This window comes from Rhinichthys klamathensis, unplaced genomic scaffold (assembly GCF_029890125.1).
Source record: "Rhinichthys klamathensis goyatoka isolate OS25496 unplaced genomic scaffold, OSU_Roscu_1.1 h1tg000369l_1, whole genome shotgun sequence".
Classification (NCBI taxonomy): domain Eukaryota; kingdom Metazoa; phylum Chordata; class Actinopteri; order Cypriniformes; family Leuciscidae; genus Rhinichthys; species Rhinichthys klamathensis.
The window spans coordinates 1,665,679-1,684,378 of NW_026606877.1; the positions used below are offsets into that span (position 1 = coordinate 1,665,679).

The 18,700-nt window shown below is 42.3% G+C and overlaps 1 protein-coding gene across 1 annotated transcript; it reads left to right on the top strand.

Moving 5' to 3' along the window:
• Positions 1-15,353: 15,353 nt before the first annotated feature.
• On the top strand, positions 15,354-17,943 carry LOC130069481 (zinc finger protein 862-like). Its single transcript, XM_056233374.1, has 4 exons — positions 15,354-16,325; positions 16,444-16,673; positions 16,964-17,181; positions 17,394-17,943. Exons 1-4 carry the CDS (start codon positions 15,498-15,500, stop codon positions 17,888-17,890), a joined length of 1,773 nt encoding a protein of 590 aa, XP_056089349.1. The 5' UTR covers positions 15,354-15,497; the 3' UTR covers positions 17,891-17,943.
• Positions 17,944-18,700: the final 757 nt, after the last annotated feature.

Consider the following 18,700-nt stretch of genomic DNA (forward strand, 5'->3'; position numbering starts at 1 on the left):
TTGTTCTTGCACAATGTGTAACATTGTTTATTTGAAGGAATAACTCTGCAGTTCATAATTATTATATTCAGCTGAATTTAGCCTGTTGTATATTGTTGCAGTTACTGTGCAGCAAATTAATCTTTGACCAGGGATATAGTGTATTATTGCATTTCTAAGTTTGTATTTGCTTAGTGATAAGCATTTATTATAACACTGCATTTAAGTCATACATAACAAAACTATAATTTAATATCTTGATCGTTTTTGTTTATTATATACCTGCTATGCATGTAATAACTTTTTGACATTTATATAGAGAGTCTACATTTACTGATTTATGCCTGTATCTCTGTTTTTCAGAACCACACACATTAAACTTTTATTTTAATAAAACACCTAAACGGAACATCTTGTCTGCATTCTAATCGATGCCCCCTGGTGGCCACAACCCTTTAAAGACCAGTCAAATTATACAGTCCTTTCCAATCATCAAAACATATGTTTTCCCCTGCCTCAAATTGAGCCGTTCGTTTTTGTGACGTCAATAAAACGGACGCCCCTCCCACGATTGTTGATTGACAGCCGGGTTTCAACACAGACCCGCCCTCGCTCGTGAGGGAGCGAGCTGTCAATCATAGTCTGCGCGGCGCGGACCGGACCGGCGCGGTCATGGTTGATATGCTGGAGCACTGTCTATGAGCAGAATGGCGTCTAAGCGATTGTGGTGTTCTGTTCTTGGGTGTAATAACGAACACAGCAGTCATTTTAATGTTCCTAAATCCGAACCGCTGAAGACGCAGTGGCTGAGTTTGTTTTCGAAGGGAATATTCCCCACGAGCAACGTCAATGCTTTCATATTTGCGCGAATCATTTCACACACCAGACTGCTTATAAACGAGGAGGGTCAGTATACAGCTGGTTTTGCTAAGAAGTACCAACTATTCGTGTTCCTGCTGAACCTCCCAAATAACTGAAGTGAGTGTATCGTTTTATTAATCTTTAATATTTATATTAATCTTTGCAAATCGCTAGATGCACGCTTCACAATGAATGCGTCTAAGGTTTACACTCAGGGTACATTACGGCATGTTTTCTATGTACGACGTTCTCAATATAATTCATAATCCCACATCTATAATAAACAACGCGTTATGGTATTCTGTAACAAACGGTGTACACAGAACAGAGAGGCGGGGTGAGCAAAGCTCATGATCATTTAAAGTAATATGCACTGAAACGGCGTGCTGAAAACAGAGCTGTTTTTGACCAGGTAAAATAAGTGTTTTCTTACAATACTAATGAGAATTTTTAATTAAAGTATATTACAAAGTTTTAATTTGGACTCTAAAGAATCATATTAGCTTGTACAAAAATGGCATTATATGACCCCTTTAAATCTTCCTGTTACGACTCCGAGACGATTCAGTGCGTGAGGAAACTGAACAGATCATTCAAACTGATTCGCGAATCAATTTAGACAGATCTGCCCAACTTGTTTGAATGAAGTCTTTGAACAGAATCGACTCAAAAGAGTGATTCATTTGTGAATTGAGCATCACTCATGCCCAGAAAAAAGAGAGAGAGCGCGCTTAGAATAAACTACGCTGTTAACATCATATTGCATTAAAATAAAGTAACGAGAGGAACGTCGCCCAACGTAACGAAGTAAAAGTACAGTTTTTTCATTAGAACTCTTAAAAGTAAAAAAATTCCAAAAAAATACTCAAGTAAATGTACTTCGTTACTACCCACCTCTGACTGTTACCCTGCACAAAATTAGACATTTTTACTGTCGCATTTTGAAGTTATGCACCCATGAAGTTGACAGATGTGACAATACAGTCATAGGAGAAGTTGCAGTTTTGATTTCAATTGCATTTTCTGCCCATTGCGCGGCGCTGTTTCTCAGCCACCTCAGAGGGTGCGTTAAAGTGGACATGAGTACATTATAGTAGAGTTACTCCTCTAACGAAACCCACATTTTGAGCAATTATTACTGTGTAATTATTTTTTTTATGAAGCTTTGAACATGGCACTTTCACATTGCACAATGAGCCGCCTAATGCATTTTCTTCCTAATGTGCGGCGCTGTTTCTCGGCCGCCTCAGAGGGTGCGTTAAATTGAACATGAGCCCATTATAGAAGAGCTACTCCTCTAACGAAATCCAAATTTTGAGCAATTATTCCTGTGGAATTGTTTTTTTATGAAGCTTTGAACTTGGCACTTTACACAATGCTCAATGAGCCGCCTATATTGCATTTTCTACCCATTTTGCGGTGCGTTAAAATGGACATGAGTACATTATAGTAGAGCTACTCTTCTAACGAAATCCAAATTTTGAGCAATTATTACTGTGGAATTGTTTTTTTTTTATGAAGCTTTGAACTTGGCACTTTACACAATGCACAATGAGCCGCCTATATTGCATTTTCTACCCATTTCGCAGCGCTGTTTCTCGTCAGCCTCAGAGGGTGCGTTAAATTGAACATGAGCCCATTATAGAAGAGCTACTCCTCTAACGAAATCCAAATTTTGAGCAATTATTACTGTGGAATTGTTTTTTTTATGAAGCTTTGAACTTGGCACTTTACACAATGCACAATGAGCCGCCTATTGCATTTTCTGCCCATTTCGCAGCGCTGTTTCTCGTCAGCCTCAGAGGGTGCGTTAAATTGGACATTGTCCCATTATAGTAGAGCTACTCCTCTAATGAAATACACATTTTGAGCAGTTTTTACTGTGGAATTGTTTTTCTATGAATTTTTTTTAATTTTGCATTTTACAGTGCACAATAACCCGCCTTATACATTTTCTGCCCATTTCGCGGCGTTGTTTCACGGCCGCCTCAGAGGGTGCGTTAAATTGTACATTGTCCCATTATAATAGAGCTACTCCTCTAACGAAATCCACATTTTGAGCAGTTTTTACTGTAGAATATTATTTTTATGAGTCTTTGAACTTGGCACTTTACACAAATGAGCCACCTAATGCATTTTCTGCCCATTTCGCGGCGATGTTTCTCGGCCGCCTCAGAGGGTGCGTTAAATTTGACATTGTCCCATTATAGTAGAGCTACTCCTCTAATGAAATCCACATTTTGAGCAGTTTTTACAATGGAATTGTTTTTCAATGTGTTTTTTTTAAAATTTGCATTTAACAGTGCACAATAAGCCGCCTAATACATTTTCTGCCCATTTCGCGGCGTTGTTTCACGGCCGCCTCAGAGGGTGCGTTAAATTTGACATTATCCTATTATAGTAGTGCTGTTTCTCTAATGGAATCCAGATTTTGATCAGTTTTTACTGTAGAATATTATTTTTATGAATCTTTGAATTATGCATTTTACATTGCACAATAAGCCGCCTAATACATTTTCTGCCCATTTCGCAGCGCTGTTTCACGGCCGCCTCAGAGGGTGCGTTAAATTTGACATTGTCCCATTATAGTAGAGCTACTCCTCTAATGAAATCCACATTTTGAGCAGTTTTTACTGTGGAATTGTTTTTCTATGTATTTTTTTTTAATTTTGCATTTAATAGTGCACAATAAGCCGCCTAATACATTTTCTGCCCATTTCGCGGCGTTGTTTCACGGCCGCCTCAGAGGATGCGTTAAATTTGACATTATCCCATTATAGTAGTGCTGTTCCTCTAATGGAATCCAGATTTTGAGCAGTTTTTATTGTAGAATATTATTTTTATGAATCTTTGAATTTTGCATTTTACAGTGCACAATAAGCCGCCTAATACATTTTCTGCCCATTTCGCGGTGCTGTTTCTTCTCAGCCTCAGAGGGTGCGTTAAATTTGACATTGTCCCATTATAGTAGTGCTGTTCCTCTAATGGAAACCAGATTTTGAGCAGTTTTTACTGTAGAATATTATTTTTATAAATCTTTGAATTTTGCATTTCACAGTGCACAATAAGCCGCCTAATACATTTTCTGCCCATTTTGCGGCGCTGTTTCACGGCCGCCTCAGACGGTGCGTTAAATTGGACATTTCCGAAAATGGGCAGAAAATGTATTAGGTGGCTCATTGTGCATTGTGTAAAGTGCCAAGTTCAAAGACTCATAAAAATAATATTCTACAGTAAAAACTGCTCAAAATTTGGATTTCGTTAGAGGAGTAGCTCTATTATAATGGGACAATGTCCAATTTAACGCACCCTCTAAGGCGGCCGTGAAAAAACGCCGCGAAATGGGCAGAACATGTATTAGGCGGCTTATTGTGCACTGTAAAATGCCAAATTTAAAAATTCATAGAAAAACAATTCCACAGTAAAAACTGATCAAAATGCGTATTTCATTAGAGGAGTAGCTCTACTATAATGGGACAATGTCCAATTTAACGCACCTTCTGAGGCTGACGAGAAACAGCGCCGCAAATTGGACAGAAAATGCAACAGGCGGCTCTTTGTGCACTAAAATGCAAAATTAAAAAAATCATAAAAATAATATTCTACAGTAAAAACTGCTCAAAATCTGGATTCCATTAGAGAAACAGCACTACTATAATGGGATAATGTCAAATTTAACGCACCCTCTGAGGCGGCCGTGAAAAAACGCCGCGAAATGGGCAGAAAATGTATTAGGCGGCTTATTGTGCACTGTTAAATTCAAATTTTTTTAAAATACATAGAAAAACAATTCCACAGTAAAAACTGCTCAAAATGTGGATTTCATTAGAGGAGTAGCTCTACTATAATGGGACAATGTCAAATTTAACGCACCCTCTGAGGCGGCCGAGAAACTGCCGCGAAATGGGCAGAAAATGCATTAGGTGGCTCATTTGTGTAAAGTGCCAAGTTCAAAGACTCTTAAAATAATATTCTACAGTAAAAACTGCTCAAAATGTGTATTTCGTTAGAGGAGTAGCTCTATGATAATGGTACTATGTCCAATTAAACGCACCCTCTGAGGCGGCCGTGAAACAACGCCGCGAAATGGGCAGAAAAAGTATTAGGCGGGTTATTGTGCACTGTAAAATGCAAAATAAAAAAAAATCATAGCGAAACAATTGCACAGTAAAAACTGCTCAAAATGTGTATTTCATTAGAGGAGTAGCTCTACTATAATGGGACAATGTCCAATTCAACCTGAGGCTGACGAGAAACCGGAAAATGAGCAGAAAATGCAATAGGCGGCTCATTGTGCATTGTGTAAAGTGCCAAGTTCAAAGCTTCATAAAAAAACTATTCCAAAGTAATAATTGCTCAAAATTTGGATTTAGTTAGAAGAGTAGCTCTACTATAATGTACTCATGTCCATTTTAACGCACCCTCTGAGGCGGCCGAGAAACAGCGCCGCAAAATGGGTAGAAAATGCAATATAGGCGGCTCATTGAGCATTGTGTAAAGTGCCAAGTTCAAAGCTTCATAAAAAAACAATTCCACTGTAATAATTGCTCAAAATTTGGATTTCGTTAGAGGAGTAGCTCTACTATAATGGGCTCATGTTGAATTTAATGCACCCTCTGAGGCGGCCGAGAAACAGCGCCACGCAATGGGCAGAAAATGCATTAGGCGGCTCATTGTGCAAAGTGTCAAGTTCAAAGCTTCATAAAAAATTAATTACACAGTAATAATTGCTCAAAATGTGGGTTTCGTTAGAGGAGTAACTTTACTATAATGTACTCATGTCCACTTTAACGCACCCTCTGAGGCGGCTGAGAAACAGCGCCACGCAATGGGCAGAAAATGCAATTGAAATCAAAACTGCAACTTCTCCTATGACTGTATTGTCACATCTGTCAACTTCATGGGTGCATAACTTCAAAATACGACTGTAAAAATGTCTAATTTTGTGCTGGGTAACAGTCAAGCACAATGGGTATAAGGCTCCAGTGCAACTTTTAACGCACCCTCAAACACAGCTGAGATATAGAGCCCCCAATGCAATGGCTCTTCTAACTGTACTGTCAACTTCATTTTTTTTCAGGATTTAATGAGATGATATCAGAAAGTACAGTTATAAGATACCACAAATTATAGTATTTACAAATATCATATATGCATCTAAGCAAAATTAATGTGTATGTTAAAGCAATTATAAATAGATCATTTTGTATAATCATTCATGTTTGATGTTCTGGAGTCCTTGTTGCAAGGGTAGGTTTCATCTAAGGTGCTGGGTCATCTGAAGTCTTCATAAGAGGCTGGATCCAAGCTGGAGCATAATCTCTGGTTACCTTCTGAAATTCTAATTTGTAATACTAATAATTTAAAAAAAATACATGTATTGAATACATTCAAATGATGTTATTTGCAATAATTAAAGAATAATGTAGGCCTATTATATTTTTACAGACATTTATGTGTTATTATTATTTACTTACCTTTCAAAATACTTTATTATTCTTTTCTGAAAATATAAACAATACAAACAGGGTCTCTAATAAGTGTGAATAAGTGAAAAACCACACGGTCCCTAAATTGAGCTGATGACATACAATAATTAAAGAATAATGTAGCCTAATTATATTTATGCGCTTTAATATTTTTACAGTCCATTTTCGCTGATATATCAGTGTTATTTGCATTCAAACATTTTTTATTATTATTTTATTCGGAATATAGACCCAAAAGTAACACAATCCCTTTAAAAACGCGAAAAAGAGAAAACCGCATGGTCCCTAAGTTGAGCGTCAATTAGAAGCCAGCAAACGCGGAAGTTCGCGTCATTTAAGGTGGAACGGATAGCGTCAATAAGAAGCTGCGAATAAGAAGCTGGATACCATTACAGGTAAATCCAACAGTACAACACTTTTTTCTCTTTATGGTTCATCGAACGAGCATCAACAAATTGTTTATACCCTTTCCAATAATGGTCTGTAAAGCTTATTTGGATTTTACATAATTATAGAAGATGCTTACTGCAGAGCAAATGGGTGGAGCTTACGTGTAGCTCCTCCTTGCTGGAGCTCTAGCGAAAAGGAGCTACACATAAGCTCCACCCATTTGTGATGTAATTTGGGTGCTAGAATATCCAACCACACCCTAACCCTACCCAAAACTATATCCCTCCACCCCCAGAGTTGCATAGAGGAGGAGCTGGACTAATATCCCACCCCATTGGAGCTCTAGAGAGGAGGAGCTGTTCGTCATTTGACTCTGCAGTGAGTACCACTTGTAATATTTTAATAATTAATGTTTTTTTTTTTTATGTCTCAAGGAACCCACCCCTGTCATGGATCCCAGATAAAAAACACCCAGGGTTTATATATGGAGGTTTTATCTGCTGTTTGTTTTTGTTGGTGGTTTTTGTTGTTCTTGTTGAAACAAAGATTTCAAACAATATACTGGGGAAGAAAGCTTAGCTCCTAGTTGATGAACTGCTCGACTGAGCTTGAGAAGTACTTGAAACATCTAGCTCAAAGTGCTGTTGAAGCCACATCTGATCAAAAGAGCACCACTTTGCCTCTCAACAGATCATAATACACTAAATGAAATGTGCTAGTGCCCTCTGCTGGTTCAAGAGAACCAGGCAACGCAGTGTGGAGCTGGGCACTTGGGAGCTGAGCAGATTTGTGTGCTTTCCAGTGACCTTAAAATACCAAACAAGTCAAAACAAAAAGTGTAAACGAGTGTATTTTAATTGTCAAGAAAGAGTAAGCATACACTTTCAGGTGGAAGGGTACAGATAAGGACTCTCTTTAAAAAAAGAAATCAAACCTTCTGATTTAAAATATTCTGCAGTAATTAATTAATAGTGTCTCCTTTAGATATGTAAGAAATGCCCACAAATTTAAATTGCTCTAAAATTCAATTCAATTTAAATCTCTCTTGATTCAAGGACACAGAGACAAATTGTTGTGAGACTTGATGTTAGATTAGGTGAGGATTAAGGTGAAAAGATATAATTGCAAGCTATCTGCCCTTAACAAAATGTCAAGCGTTGCCACATTATTTAAAGCTGATATCCAGATAGCATTGTACCGTAAATACACTGAGTTATGTGAATGGAGCTCCCCTTACTGGCCTTGCTGTGTCAACACAAATGTTTCAGATAAAAGCAACTTTATACACATTCGCAGCACCTTGGGTGTCAGATAAATGAAAGTATTAGAACAGTCTGGAGAGATCAAATCCCTAAAGACAGGGTTACATGCTTAGAGGTGGAGTACTGAGATTTATGGGTGACGGAAAAAAAAAATATTTCAGTGTAAAGGCCTGTGGAGTCAAATGGACTTCACCTAGAGGGTTAAAGTTAAGGGAGGATCAGCATATGGTAACATCATTTCGGGAAAGATCTGCTGCCTGTGGAGTCAGTTTGTCAGTGGAAATGTGAGGCAGCAGAAAAAAATGGCTCCCAGAGGCAGATTAACTAGCTGGGTCGAGTCTTCACTCTCCCCACAGGGGACAATGCTGTACACCGTGTCCCATTTTCTCAAACAAGTTTAGAAAATGTGTTTCTTGCACTACAAATAATCTCTCCTATCATATTTGAGATAAATCTCATTGATAAAAGTGAATTACTTTTTCAAAACGTTTTCAGTATTGCCTAATAGCCATGATAACTGATTTTGTAAGACCATTGGTTCATCAAAGACTCTCTTATTAATAATTATTTAGTGTTTTGTAGGGTTTTTAATTGGGTAATATGGCTTTAGAGATTTTTTTAATACCGTAACACTTTGGGCTCATTCATACACCCGCCAGGCGCGACGCAAGTGTTTTTTGCTAGTTTCAGCCTGATGCAGTTATAGTTTTCAAGCCCTGCGCCACGTTGTTTAAATGGCAAATGCATTTGCACCCATTTGTGCGCCCAGGGGCGGCATACTGGTCTGAAAACGAGGTGTGTTCAGGCGCATTGTTGGAGCGTTGCTATTTTGAGGCAACTGAAATAGCCTGTGCCATTGACCAACAAAAACCTGGTCTAAAGTCAATGGTGCAGTATTTTTTTTTTTTTGTTATTTACAAAACACACTTACACTCTGCTTATTCCACACACAGTGACGCGCAGCAGCACACAAACATGCTAAATATATTAAAAAAAGGATTACAATGTAAAAGATTATTATTATTGTGTACATAAAGATATGGTGGAATCCGGCTTGTCCCATAGATGCTATACTTGATCGCTTTAACCTTGCACGCGAGCAGATCCGTTTCCTCTCTGGAGAAGCGTTCAGTTTTTATGCTTGTAAATTCCGCCACGTAAATAGCAAATCCGCCATGGCGCGAGCACAACTGGCTTTTAAAGGGAATGGGAGATGAGACTCTTATTGGTTTACTGCACACCCAAAAACACACACATTACTCATTAAGAGAATAGGGACAACCCTTTTAGACCATGCGCGCCGACCATTTTTACCGTCGTTAAACTAGCAAAAGTGGATTCGGACACGTCCTAAGTTCACTTGCGCCGTGCGCTTTAGACCATGCGCTTAAAATAGGGCCCTTTACAATAAAATTGTATATGTTAACATTATAGTTAATACACTAGTTTACATAAAGTAACAATTAACAGTATTTTATTAATTAGTCAAGGATAAAGTTAAATTCTATACTGTATATGAAGAATTCAAATGCAAAAAGTCCATCTGACATGTTTTCATTTAAATAAGCATTTTTTATCAGGCTTCTATGTTTAGGTTCAGTAATTTCACTTTAATGTCAATGAAAAGGTTATTAGTCAGTTATTAGAATGCCTTATTTTCAAAAATGTCACTTTAGTCAATTAATTTGTCTTTTGCTGCAAAACCAGCTAAGTCCATGTATGCTTTTTTTTTTGCAAAAACCTCTAAGTCCACCTCTTTGGACAACAAGACATTAGTAAACAGTTGCAAAATCACTAAAGATGTTACTGGAAATATTGCAAATGATGAAAGCAGATTTCAAAATATAACCATGTTATTTTCTATTCTATATATATATATATATATATATATATATATATTACAAAATAATGTGCACTGCGTTAGAGTAAACTTGGAATGGTCACAGCACTTGCATATTGTTGCCCTATTGTTAGTTTATTTGCTTCTATTGCTCTCCTCGTTTGTAAGTTGCTTTGGATAAAAGTGTCTGCTAAATGATTAAATTTTAATGTAAATGTAAACAATGAAGAAACTTATCCACACAGTAGGGGGAGGTGTGATGCAAGTGACCGCCACGTCCTTTTCTGTCAGTTACAGCAGCACACACTGACTGAATACTGTTGTTTACATGCTTCTCGTGAAATAAGCATGTAATTGGCACTGTAACGATGGAAAAACGTGATAATAACTTGCAGCTCGTCGTTTGAAAGCCGGCTCATATGCACACCGTCATTCATCTTGAAATCATATGATTCGATCCACGTCTTCTGATTGGTTTCTGTGAACTTCTGCAGTTTGGCTGTCTGCTGTCATGAACCAGGAAACTATAAAGCATGCCCACACATTGCAATGTTTGCTTATGTGTCTTAAGTAAGCGCTTCATGTGAAATCTTATTTGCTGTTGTCTGTCTCATATATATATATATATATATATATATATATATATTGAACAAAATTATAAACGCACCACTTTTGTTTTTGCCCCCATTTTTCATGAGCTGAACTCAAAGATCTAAGACTTTTTTTCTATGTACACAAAAGGCCCATTTCTCTCAAAGATTGTTCACAAATCTGTCTAAATCTGTGTTAGTGAGCACTTCTCCTTTGCCGAGATAATCCATCCACCTCACAGGTGTAGCATATCAAGATGCTGATTAGACAGCATGATTATTGCACAGGTGTGCCTTAGCCTGGCCACAATAAAAGGCCACTCTAAAATGTGCAATTTTACTGTATTGATCTGTTCTGGATGGATTAGTTACAGAAGTAATAAGACCAAAGCGATGGGTGTTTAGCATAATCACCTAAATTTTCTTTTCTTTTTGGATTATATTCTCCTTGGTGAGTAACATTTTATTTATAAGATGTTGTTTTTGAATGTGAAGCATAGGAGTAATGTGAATATCTGACTAATGTATACGTATATGCAATGGTAATTTGAACGACGTGAAATTGCTAACCATGTACATTTCTAACGTTTTTCTTTTTTTATTCTTTCTCTTCTTTCTTTTGAGCATATGTGAGTGAATGTTTCATCTGCTGCCTATCCTGAGCTTCAGCAGTTGAGATTGACGTAGAAGAATTGTCCTTGCCTTTTGCTATGTGCGCATTGCGAGGACTGGCGAGCCATTCCCATCTGAATCGTACCTGGTGATATAGTTTCAAGCGTGAGGAATACATATTGGTAGGGCGAACCATTCTTCTTTAATCACCTTTATTCTACTGGACTGAGCAAATTATTATTTGTTTTTATTTTTATTTTTTTCTTTCGCACTCACTGGATTGACAAAACTGATTTTTCATGCACTGTAATAATATGTAATTATTAATGTAATAATAATAAGTCATATTATTATTATTTTTTTCTCTTCCCTGAATCTGAACTGAAACACTGATTTTCTGAATTCCATCCATCCATCTTCTTCCGCTTATCCGGGGCCGGGTCGCGGGGGCAGCAGTCTGAGCAGAGATGCCCAGACTTCCCTCTCCCTGGACACTTCCTCCAGCTCTTCCGGGGGGACACCGAGGCGTTCCCAGGCCAGCCGGGAGACATAGTCTCTCCAGCGTGTCCTAGGTCTTCCCCGGGGTCTCCTCCCAGTGGGACGTGCCCGGAACACCTCCCCGGGAAGGCGACCAGGAGGCATCCGGAACAGATGCCCGAGCCACCTCAGCTGACCCCTCTCGATGTGGAGGAGCAGCGGCTCTACTCTGAGCTCCTCCCGAGTGACCGAGCTTCTCACCCTATCTCTAAGGGATCGCCCAGCCACCCTGCGGAGAAAGCTCATTTCGGCCGCCTGTATCCGGGATCTTGTCCTTTCGGTCATGACCCAAAGCTCATAACCATAGGTGAGAGTAGGAACGTAGATTGACCGGTAAATCGAGAGCTTTGCCTTACGGCTCAGCTCCTTCTTCACCACAACAGACCGGTACATCGACCGCATTACTGCAGAAGCTGCACCGATCCGTCTGTCAATCTCCCGTTCCATCCTTCCCTCACTCGTGAACAAAACCCCAAGATACTTAAACTCCTCCACTTGAGGAAGGATCTCTCCACCAACCTGAAGTGAGCAAGCCACCCTTTTCCGACTGAAGACCATGGCCTCGGATTTGGAGGTGCTGATTTTCATCCCAGCCGCTTCACACTCGGCTGCAAACCGTCCCAGTGCATGCTGAAGGTCCTGGTGTGAAGGGGCCAACACGACAACATCATCCGCAAAAAGCAGCGACGAAATCGCGTGGTCCCCAAACCTGATACCCTCCGGCCCCTGGCTGCGCCTAGAAATTCTGTCCATAAAAACTATGAACAGAACCGGCGACAAAGGGCAGCCCTGCCGGAGTCCAACATGCACCGGGAAGAAGTCTGACTTACTACCGGCAATGCGAACCAAGCTCCTGCTTCGGTCATACAGGGACCGGACAGCCCTTAGCAAAGGACCCCGGACCCCATACTCCCGGAGCACCCTCCACAGGCCGCCGCGAGGGACACAGTCGAATGCCTTCTCCAAATCCACAAAGCACATGTGGACTGGTTGGGCAAACTCCCATGAACCCTCCAGCACCCTGTAGAGAGTATAGAGCTGGTCCAGTGTTCCACGGCCTGGACGAAAACCGCACTGTTCCTCCTGAATCCGAGGTTCCACTATCGGCCGTATTCTCCTCTCCAGTACCCTGGCATAGACTTTCCCAGGGAGGCTGAGAAGTGTGATCCCCCTGTAGTTGGAACACACCCTCCGGTCCCCCTTCTTAAAAAGAGGGACCACCACCCCGGTTTGCCATCCCAGAGGCACTGTCCCCGACCGCCACGCGATGCTGCAGAGGCGTGTCAGCCAAGACACCCCCACAACATCCAGAGACTTGAGGTACTCAGGGCGGATCTCATCCAACCCCGGTGCCTTGCCACCGAGGAGTTTCTTGACTACCTCGGTGACCTCAGCTAGGGTGATGGACGAGTCCACCTCTGAGCCCTCAGCCTCTGCTTCCTCAATAGAAGACGTGACGGCGGGATTGAGGAGATCCTCGAAGTATTCCTTCCACCGTCCGACGACATCCCCAGTTGAGGTCAACAGCCGCCCACCTCCACTGTAAACAGCGTTGGTAGGGCATTGTTTCCCTCTCCTGAGGCGCCGGACAGTTTGCCAGAATCTCTTCGAGGCCAGCCGATCCTTCTCCATGGCCTCACCGAACTCCTCCCAGGCCCGAGTTTTTGCCTCCACAACCACCCGGGCTGCAGTCCGCTTGGCCTGCCGGTACCTGTCAGCTGCCTCAGGAGTCCCACAAGCCAACCAGGCCCGATAGGACTCCTTCTTCAGCTTGACGGCATCCTTTACTTCCGGTGTCCACCACCGGGTTCGGGGATTGCCGCCTCGACAGGCACCGGAGACCTTACGGCCACAGCTCCAAGCAGCCGCTTCGACAATGGAGGTGGAGAACATGGTCCACTCAGACTCAATATCTCCAGCCTCCCTCGGGATCCGGTCGTGGCTCCGCCGGAGGTGGGAGTTGAAGATCTCTCTGACAGGAGACTCGGCCAAACGTTCCCAGCAAACCCTTACAGTACGCTTGGGTCTGCCGAGTCTGTCCAGCCTCCTCCCCCGCCATCGGATCCAACTCACCACCAGGTGGTGATCAGTTGACAGCTCCGCCCCTCTCTTCACCCGAGTGTCCAAGACATACGGCCGCAGGTCAGATGAAACGACCACAAAGTCGATCATCGACCTGCGACCTAGGGCGTCCTGGTGCCACGTGCACTGGTGGACACCCTTATGCTTGAACATGGTGTTCGTTATGGACAAACTGTAACTAGCACAGAAGTCCAATAACTGAACACCGCTCTGGTTCAGGTCGGGGGGGCCGTTCCTCCCAATCACGCCCCTCCAGGTGTCACTGTCGCTGCCCACGTGAGCGTTGAAGTCCCCCAGTAGAACGACGGAGTCCCCAGTCGGAGCACTTTCCAGCACTCCTCCCAGAGACCCCAAGAAGGCCGGGTACTCTGCACTGCCGTTTGGCCCGTAGGCACACACGACAGTGAGAGACCTATCCCCGACCCGTAGGCGCAGGGAAACGACCCTCTCGTTCACCGGGGTAAACTCCAACACATGGCGGCTGAGCTGGGGGGCTATAAGCAAACCCACACCAGCCCGTCGCCTCTCACCATGGGCAACTCCAGAGTGGTGAAGAGTCCATCCTCTCTCAAGGAGTGTGGTTCCAGAGCCCAAGCCATGCGTAGAGGTGATCCCGACTATCTCTAGTCGGAACCTCTCAACCAGGGCCTGAAATTAACACCCGACCACACGCCAAATGCGGGTGAATTTTGCAATTGGCCGGTAACACTGTCAATCTACCTGCCACATTGGCAGGTAGCCAATGAGAATTGAGTGATTCGTTAGTTGTTGTTTTTTGCAACTGTTGTTTTTTTACATTTCAACGAAGTCCGCCATTTCGTTGGACTTTAGCTAAAATGTGGCGGCACATTACTGGGGTAAAGAGGCCAGCTGAAACAAACCAACAAAAAGATGAGGATGAGTCAAAGAAAAGTAAAAGAAGACGTTTTAATTCAAAGTGGACAATTGGCGACAATGGCAAGGTTCGTGAGTGGCTGATTTATGACAGCAGTACAGAACAAATGTACTGCAGTGATTGTCGTGTGTATGGCTCAGAGAAAGCGAAGTCAAATCCTTTTGTAATCGGGACTAAAAACTTAAAATTAGAAGCAATTAAGGACCACGAGTCATCAAAAAGCCACCTACACACGATAAGTTGTAAACTATCAAAGACTGCGCTTCCGGAGGAGACCGCTGCGGTCAAGGCACTGACGTCCATGAAAGCAGCGCAGTTTGAGAGGATGCGACTGCTGTTTCGGAACGTTCATGCGATCGGAAAGAAGATGAGGCCCTTCTCTGACTACGTTTGGATGTGCGAGTAAGTATTAAACTGTTGGTGAGATGGGATGAGATAATGTAACGCTGACTACAGTACAATGACAGTTGCACAGATGTGTGTGCGTGTGCATGTTGGGAGTTGGGAACCGGTGAGAAAATGTCCGGTACCCGGTAACTTTACCAGTAATAATAATATTAATTTAGTTCTGCTTAACGGTTCCTGTAACTAAAAGCTGTCAGGACCTGTCTACGTGACTAAATCAGCCATCAACACAGCCGCGTGTGATTTGTTTACATACGAGCTGCGTTAGGTCTATATCTGTTGAGTTAGCACTATGTGTGTGTGTGTTCATGTTTATTTTACATTGTGGGGACAAAATGACCCCACAAGTATAGTAAAACCTGAAATCACCTACATTGTGGGGAAATTGTTTTGGTCCCCATGAGGAAAACAGCGTATAAAATTTAAATCATACTAAGTAATGTTTTTTTTAAATGTAAAAATGCAGAAAGTTGTGTGTGATGGGTAGGTTTAGGGGTAGGGTTAGTGTAAGGGGACAGAATATACAGTTTGTACAGTATAAAAACCATTACGCCTATGAAGAGTCACCACAAAGATGTGTGCGCCTGTTTGTGTGTGTGTGTGTGTGTGTATGTGTGTATGTGCATGCGCTGGCATGCATGTGTTATCAAGCTAACTGTGAATTGTCATTGTGTCTGTAGGGTGGATGAACAGAAAGGGTTAGCTGTAGGGAAGACGTACAGAAATGCAAACCAGGCCCAAGTCTTCATGCACTACATAGCAGAGGTTGAAAGGAGGAAGGTAAAGGAGGAGATATCTGCTACCAAGTTCATCTCCATAATGGCAGATGGATCCACAGACAGCAGTGTAATGGAAGAAGAGTTGGTCTACACTAGAATGAGCAGAGCAGGAAAAGTCAAGGTGCAGTTTGTGGGGATCCAGGCATTGAACAAGGCAGATGCAGCACATATAACAGATGCAATATGCTCCCAGATGTCTGCAGTCAGTGGTGACGAGGAATGGAAGGAGAAGCTAGTTGCTTGTGGGACAGATGGAGCGGCCGTAATGACAGGATCCAAGACAGGAGTTGTCAGTAGGCTTCGTGGGGAAAGGACGTACATTTTAGGAGTCCACTGTATGGCACACCGCCTTGAGTTGGCATTTAAAGATGCAATGAAGACCAACAGTATGTGTAGGAAAGTTGAGGACCTTTTGACTGGCCTGTTCACCTTCTATCACAGGAGCCCATTGAACAGAGCCAAATTAAAGGACAGTTTCTCAGTGCTAGGGATGAAACCCCTGATGCCCACCAGAGTAGGAGGTATAAGGTGGGTCTCTCACCTATTGAGGGCCCTGGACCATTTCCTAAGGGGGTTTAAGGGGATTGTCCAGCACCTTGAGCAGGTAAGTAGTAGCTGATAGGTATTGTTGTATTATTTAACTTTGTCAACGTTTTGATTTAACATGTCAAATGCAGTTCTTCCATTTCCAGTCTAATTCATTTTGTTCTTGTGTTCTAAAGATGCAATCACCAGACGATGAAGGGGTAAATGCTGCTCAACAGAGCAAGGCACGAGGGTTCTACAAGTTGGTGACAGATGGAGATGCACTTAAGTTCAGCAGCTTCCTGCATGATACGTTGACTCATCTTAGCAACCTGTCAGTGAAATTGCAGCAGTCATGTTTAACAGTAGCTGACGTCCACAGTTGCCTGACCTCCACCCAGGCTGTGATCCTCAAATACAAATACAGGTATAGATTGATTGCTGTTTATAGTTTAAAAAGTGTTATTAATCTTTGCTTCAGCTTAAAAAGTGATTTTCCCATTCCTAAGACCTAGTCCAATTTTACCTCCTAATATGTGACCTCCCTCTTGTCATGACTCGTCTTGACGCACATGTATTAAATGCATGCAATGAAAAGGCAAAACGCTCTTTACCCACTGAACCACTCATGGTTGTTTTGCCATGATTAGAACTGTAAAGTCTTGATGTGCAAATCCTTTTGAAAAAAGTAAACTAAAACTTAATTTTTGACTACAGACCTGGACCGATGCTGAGGAAGGTGTTGGATTCCAACACCTACCAAGGTGTTAACCTGAGACATACTGACACCAGCCACATGATGGCCAACAAAGACAAACTTCTGGACAAGCTGTCCGACAGCATGGACAACAGATTTGGGGACGTGGGGTCTGGAATCCTGAGTGATACAAAGATAGTGAGCTTCCAACAATGGCCTGATCCAGAAAACAGTGCAGGTAAGCATCTCAAAGCAACTTGCAATAACTTAATGTAAAAAAAAATTCTAATGCCAGAGAGCATTTTGATTTTCTAGTATGTTTTGGGTATAACACTACATTTCTGCTTAATATTAAAATAACACAACTTTAAAATTTGTCAAAATATTAAATTCAAAAAACATCATACATTTCTACTACAAACCTTTAGACAATCTTTTATATAATTTCAGACTTTGGTGACTCAGAAGTGGACAGGCTCACAAGTCACTTCAAGCCGATATTGATCTCTTCTGGGGTTGATGTCGATCTGATTGCAGACCAGTGGACCATCATCAAGTCCTGCCTCTACAAGGAGCCACAGACCCTGGAGAAAATCACCTGGACTGAAGTTAACAGGATGCTGAGGGAGACATGCCCTGACTTCCTAGACCTTGTGGATCTGGTGTTATGCATGCCTGCATCAACAGCAGACTGTGAGCGTGGGTTTAATGTAATGAAGATGGTGAAGTCTGATTGGCGGTCCAGTCTCAAGTGTGAGACACTGTCTGACCTGCTTTTTGTCCATCTGTCCTCCCCCTCAATCAAAGACTTTGACCCTAGCCCAGCAGTTGAGATGTGGCATGCCAGCAGCATACGGTCAAGGAGACCAGACCTCATGGAAGATGCAGCTGCAGCAGAGGTGGAGGAAGAGGAGTGCATCTGCTCCTTTTTTGTGGACTCAGATTAGCAGCAGTTAGTATATGACTGTCTGTGACACGGGAAATCAATGAATAAAAAGATTTTTTAAAAATGTATATTCTAAGAGTTATTATTACTTATATTGATTTAATTAATAACTTGACAGCACTTAAATGTGTATTCTTACAAGTTAAAGAACAATATTGTGAAATTCCTGTTTTTCACCTTTATGAGGCAAAAAAAAAACTGGCTGGTAAAAAGTCACTGTGGCAGGTGGATTTTGAAATCCACCTGCCACAGTGGCTGGTGGCCGAAAAAGTTAACTTCAGGCCCTGCTCTCAACCTCACGCACCATCTCAGGCTCCTTCCCCGCCAGCGAGGTGATGTTCCACGTCCCTAAGGCTAGTTTCCGTGTCCAGGGATCGGGTCGTCGAGGTCCCCGCCTTCAACTGCCACCCAATCCTCTCTGCACCGGCCCCTTACGGCTCTTCCTGCAGGTGGAACCCGGACCCCGTGGGGAGAGGTCTGGCCACCAGGCGCTCGCATACGAGCCCCAACCCCGGGCCTGGCTCCAGGGTGGGGCCCCGGCTGCGCCATACCGGGCGACGTCACGGTCCTTGGATGTTTGTCCATCATAAGGGGATTTTGAACCGCTCTTAGTCAGACCCGTCGCCTAGGACCTGTTTGCCTTGGGAGACCCTACCAGAGGCATATAGCCCCAGACAACATAGCTCCTAGGGTCATTCGGGTACTCAAACCCCTCCACCACGTTAAGGTGGCAGTTCAAGGAGGGGATTTTCTGAATTGAGATATTATTTTTTTTTGTTTATTCTTTTAGTTTATCTCTCATTGGACATTT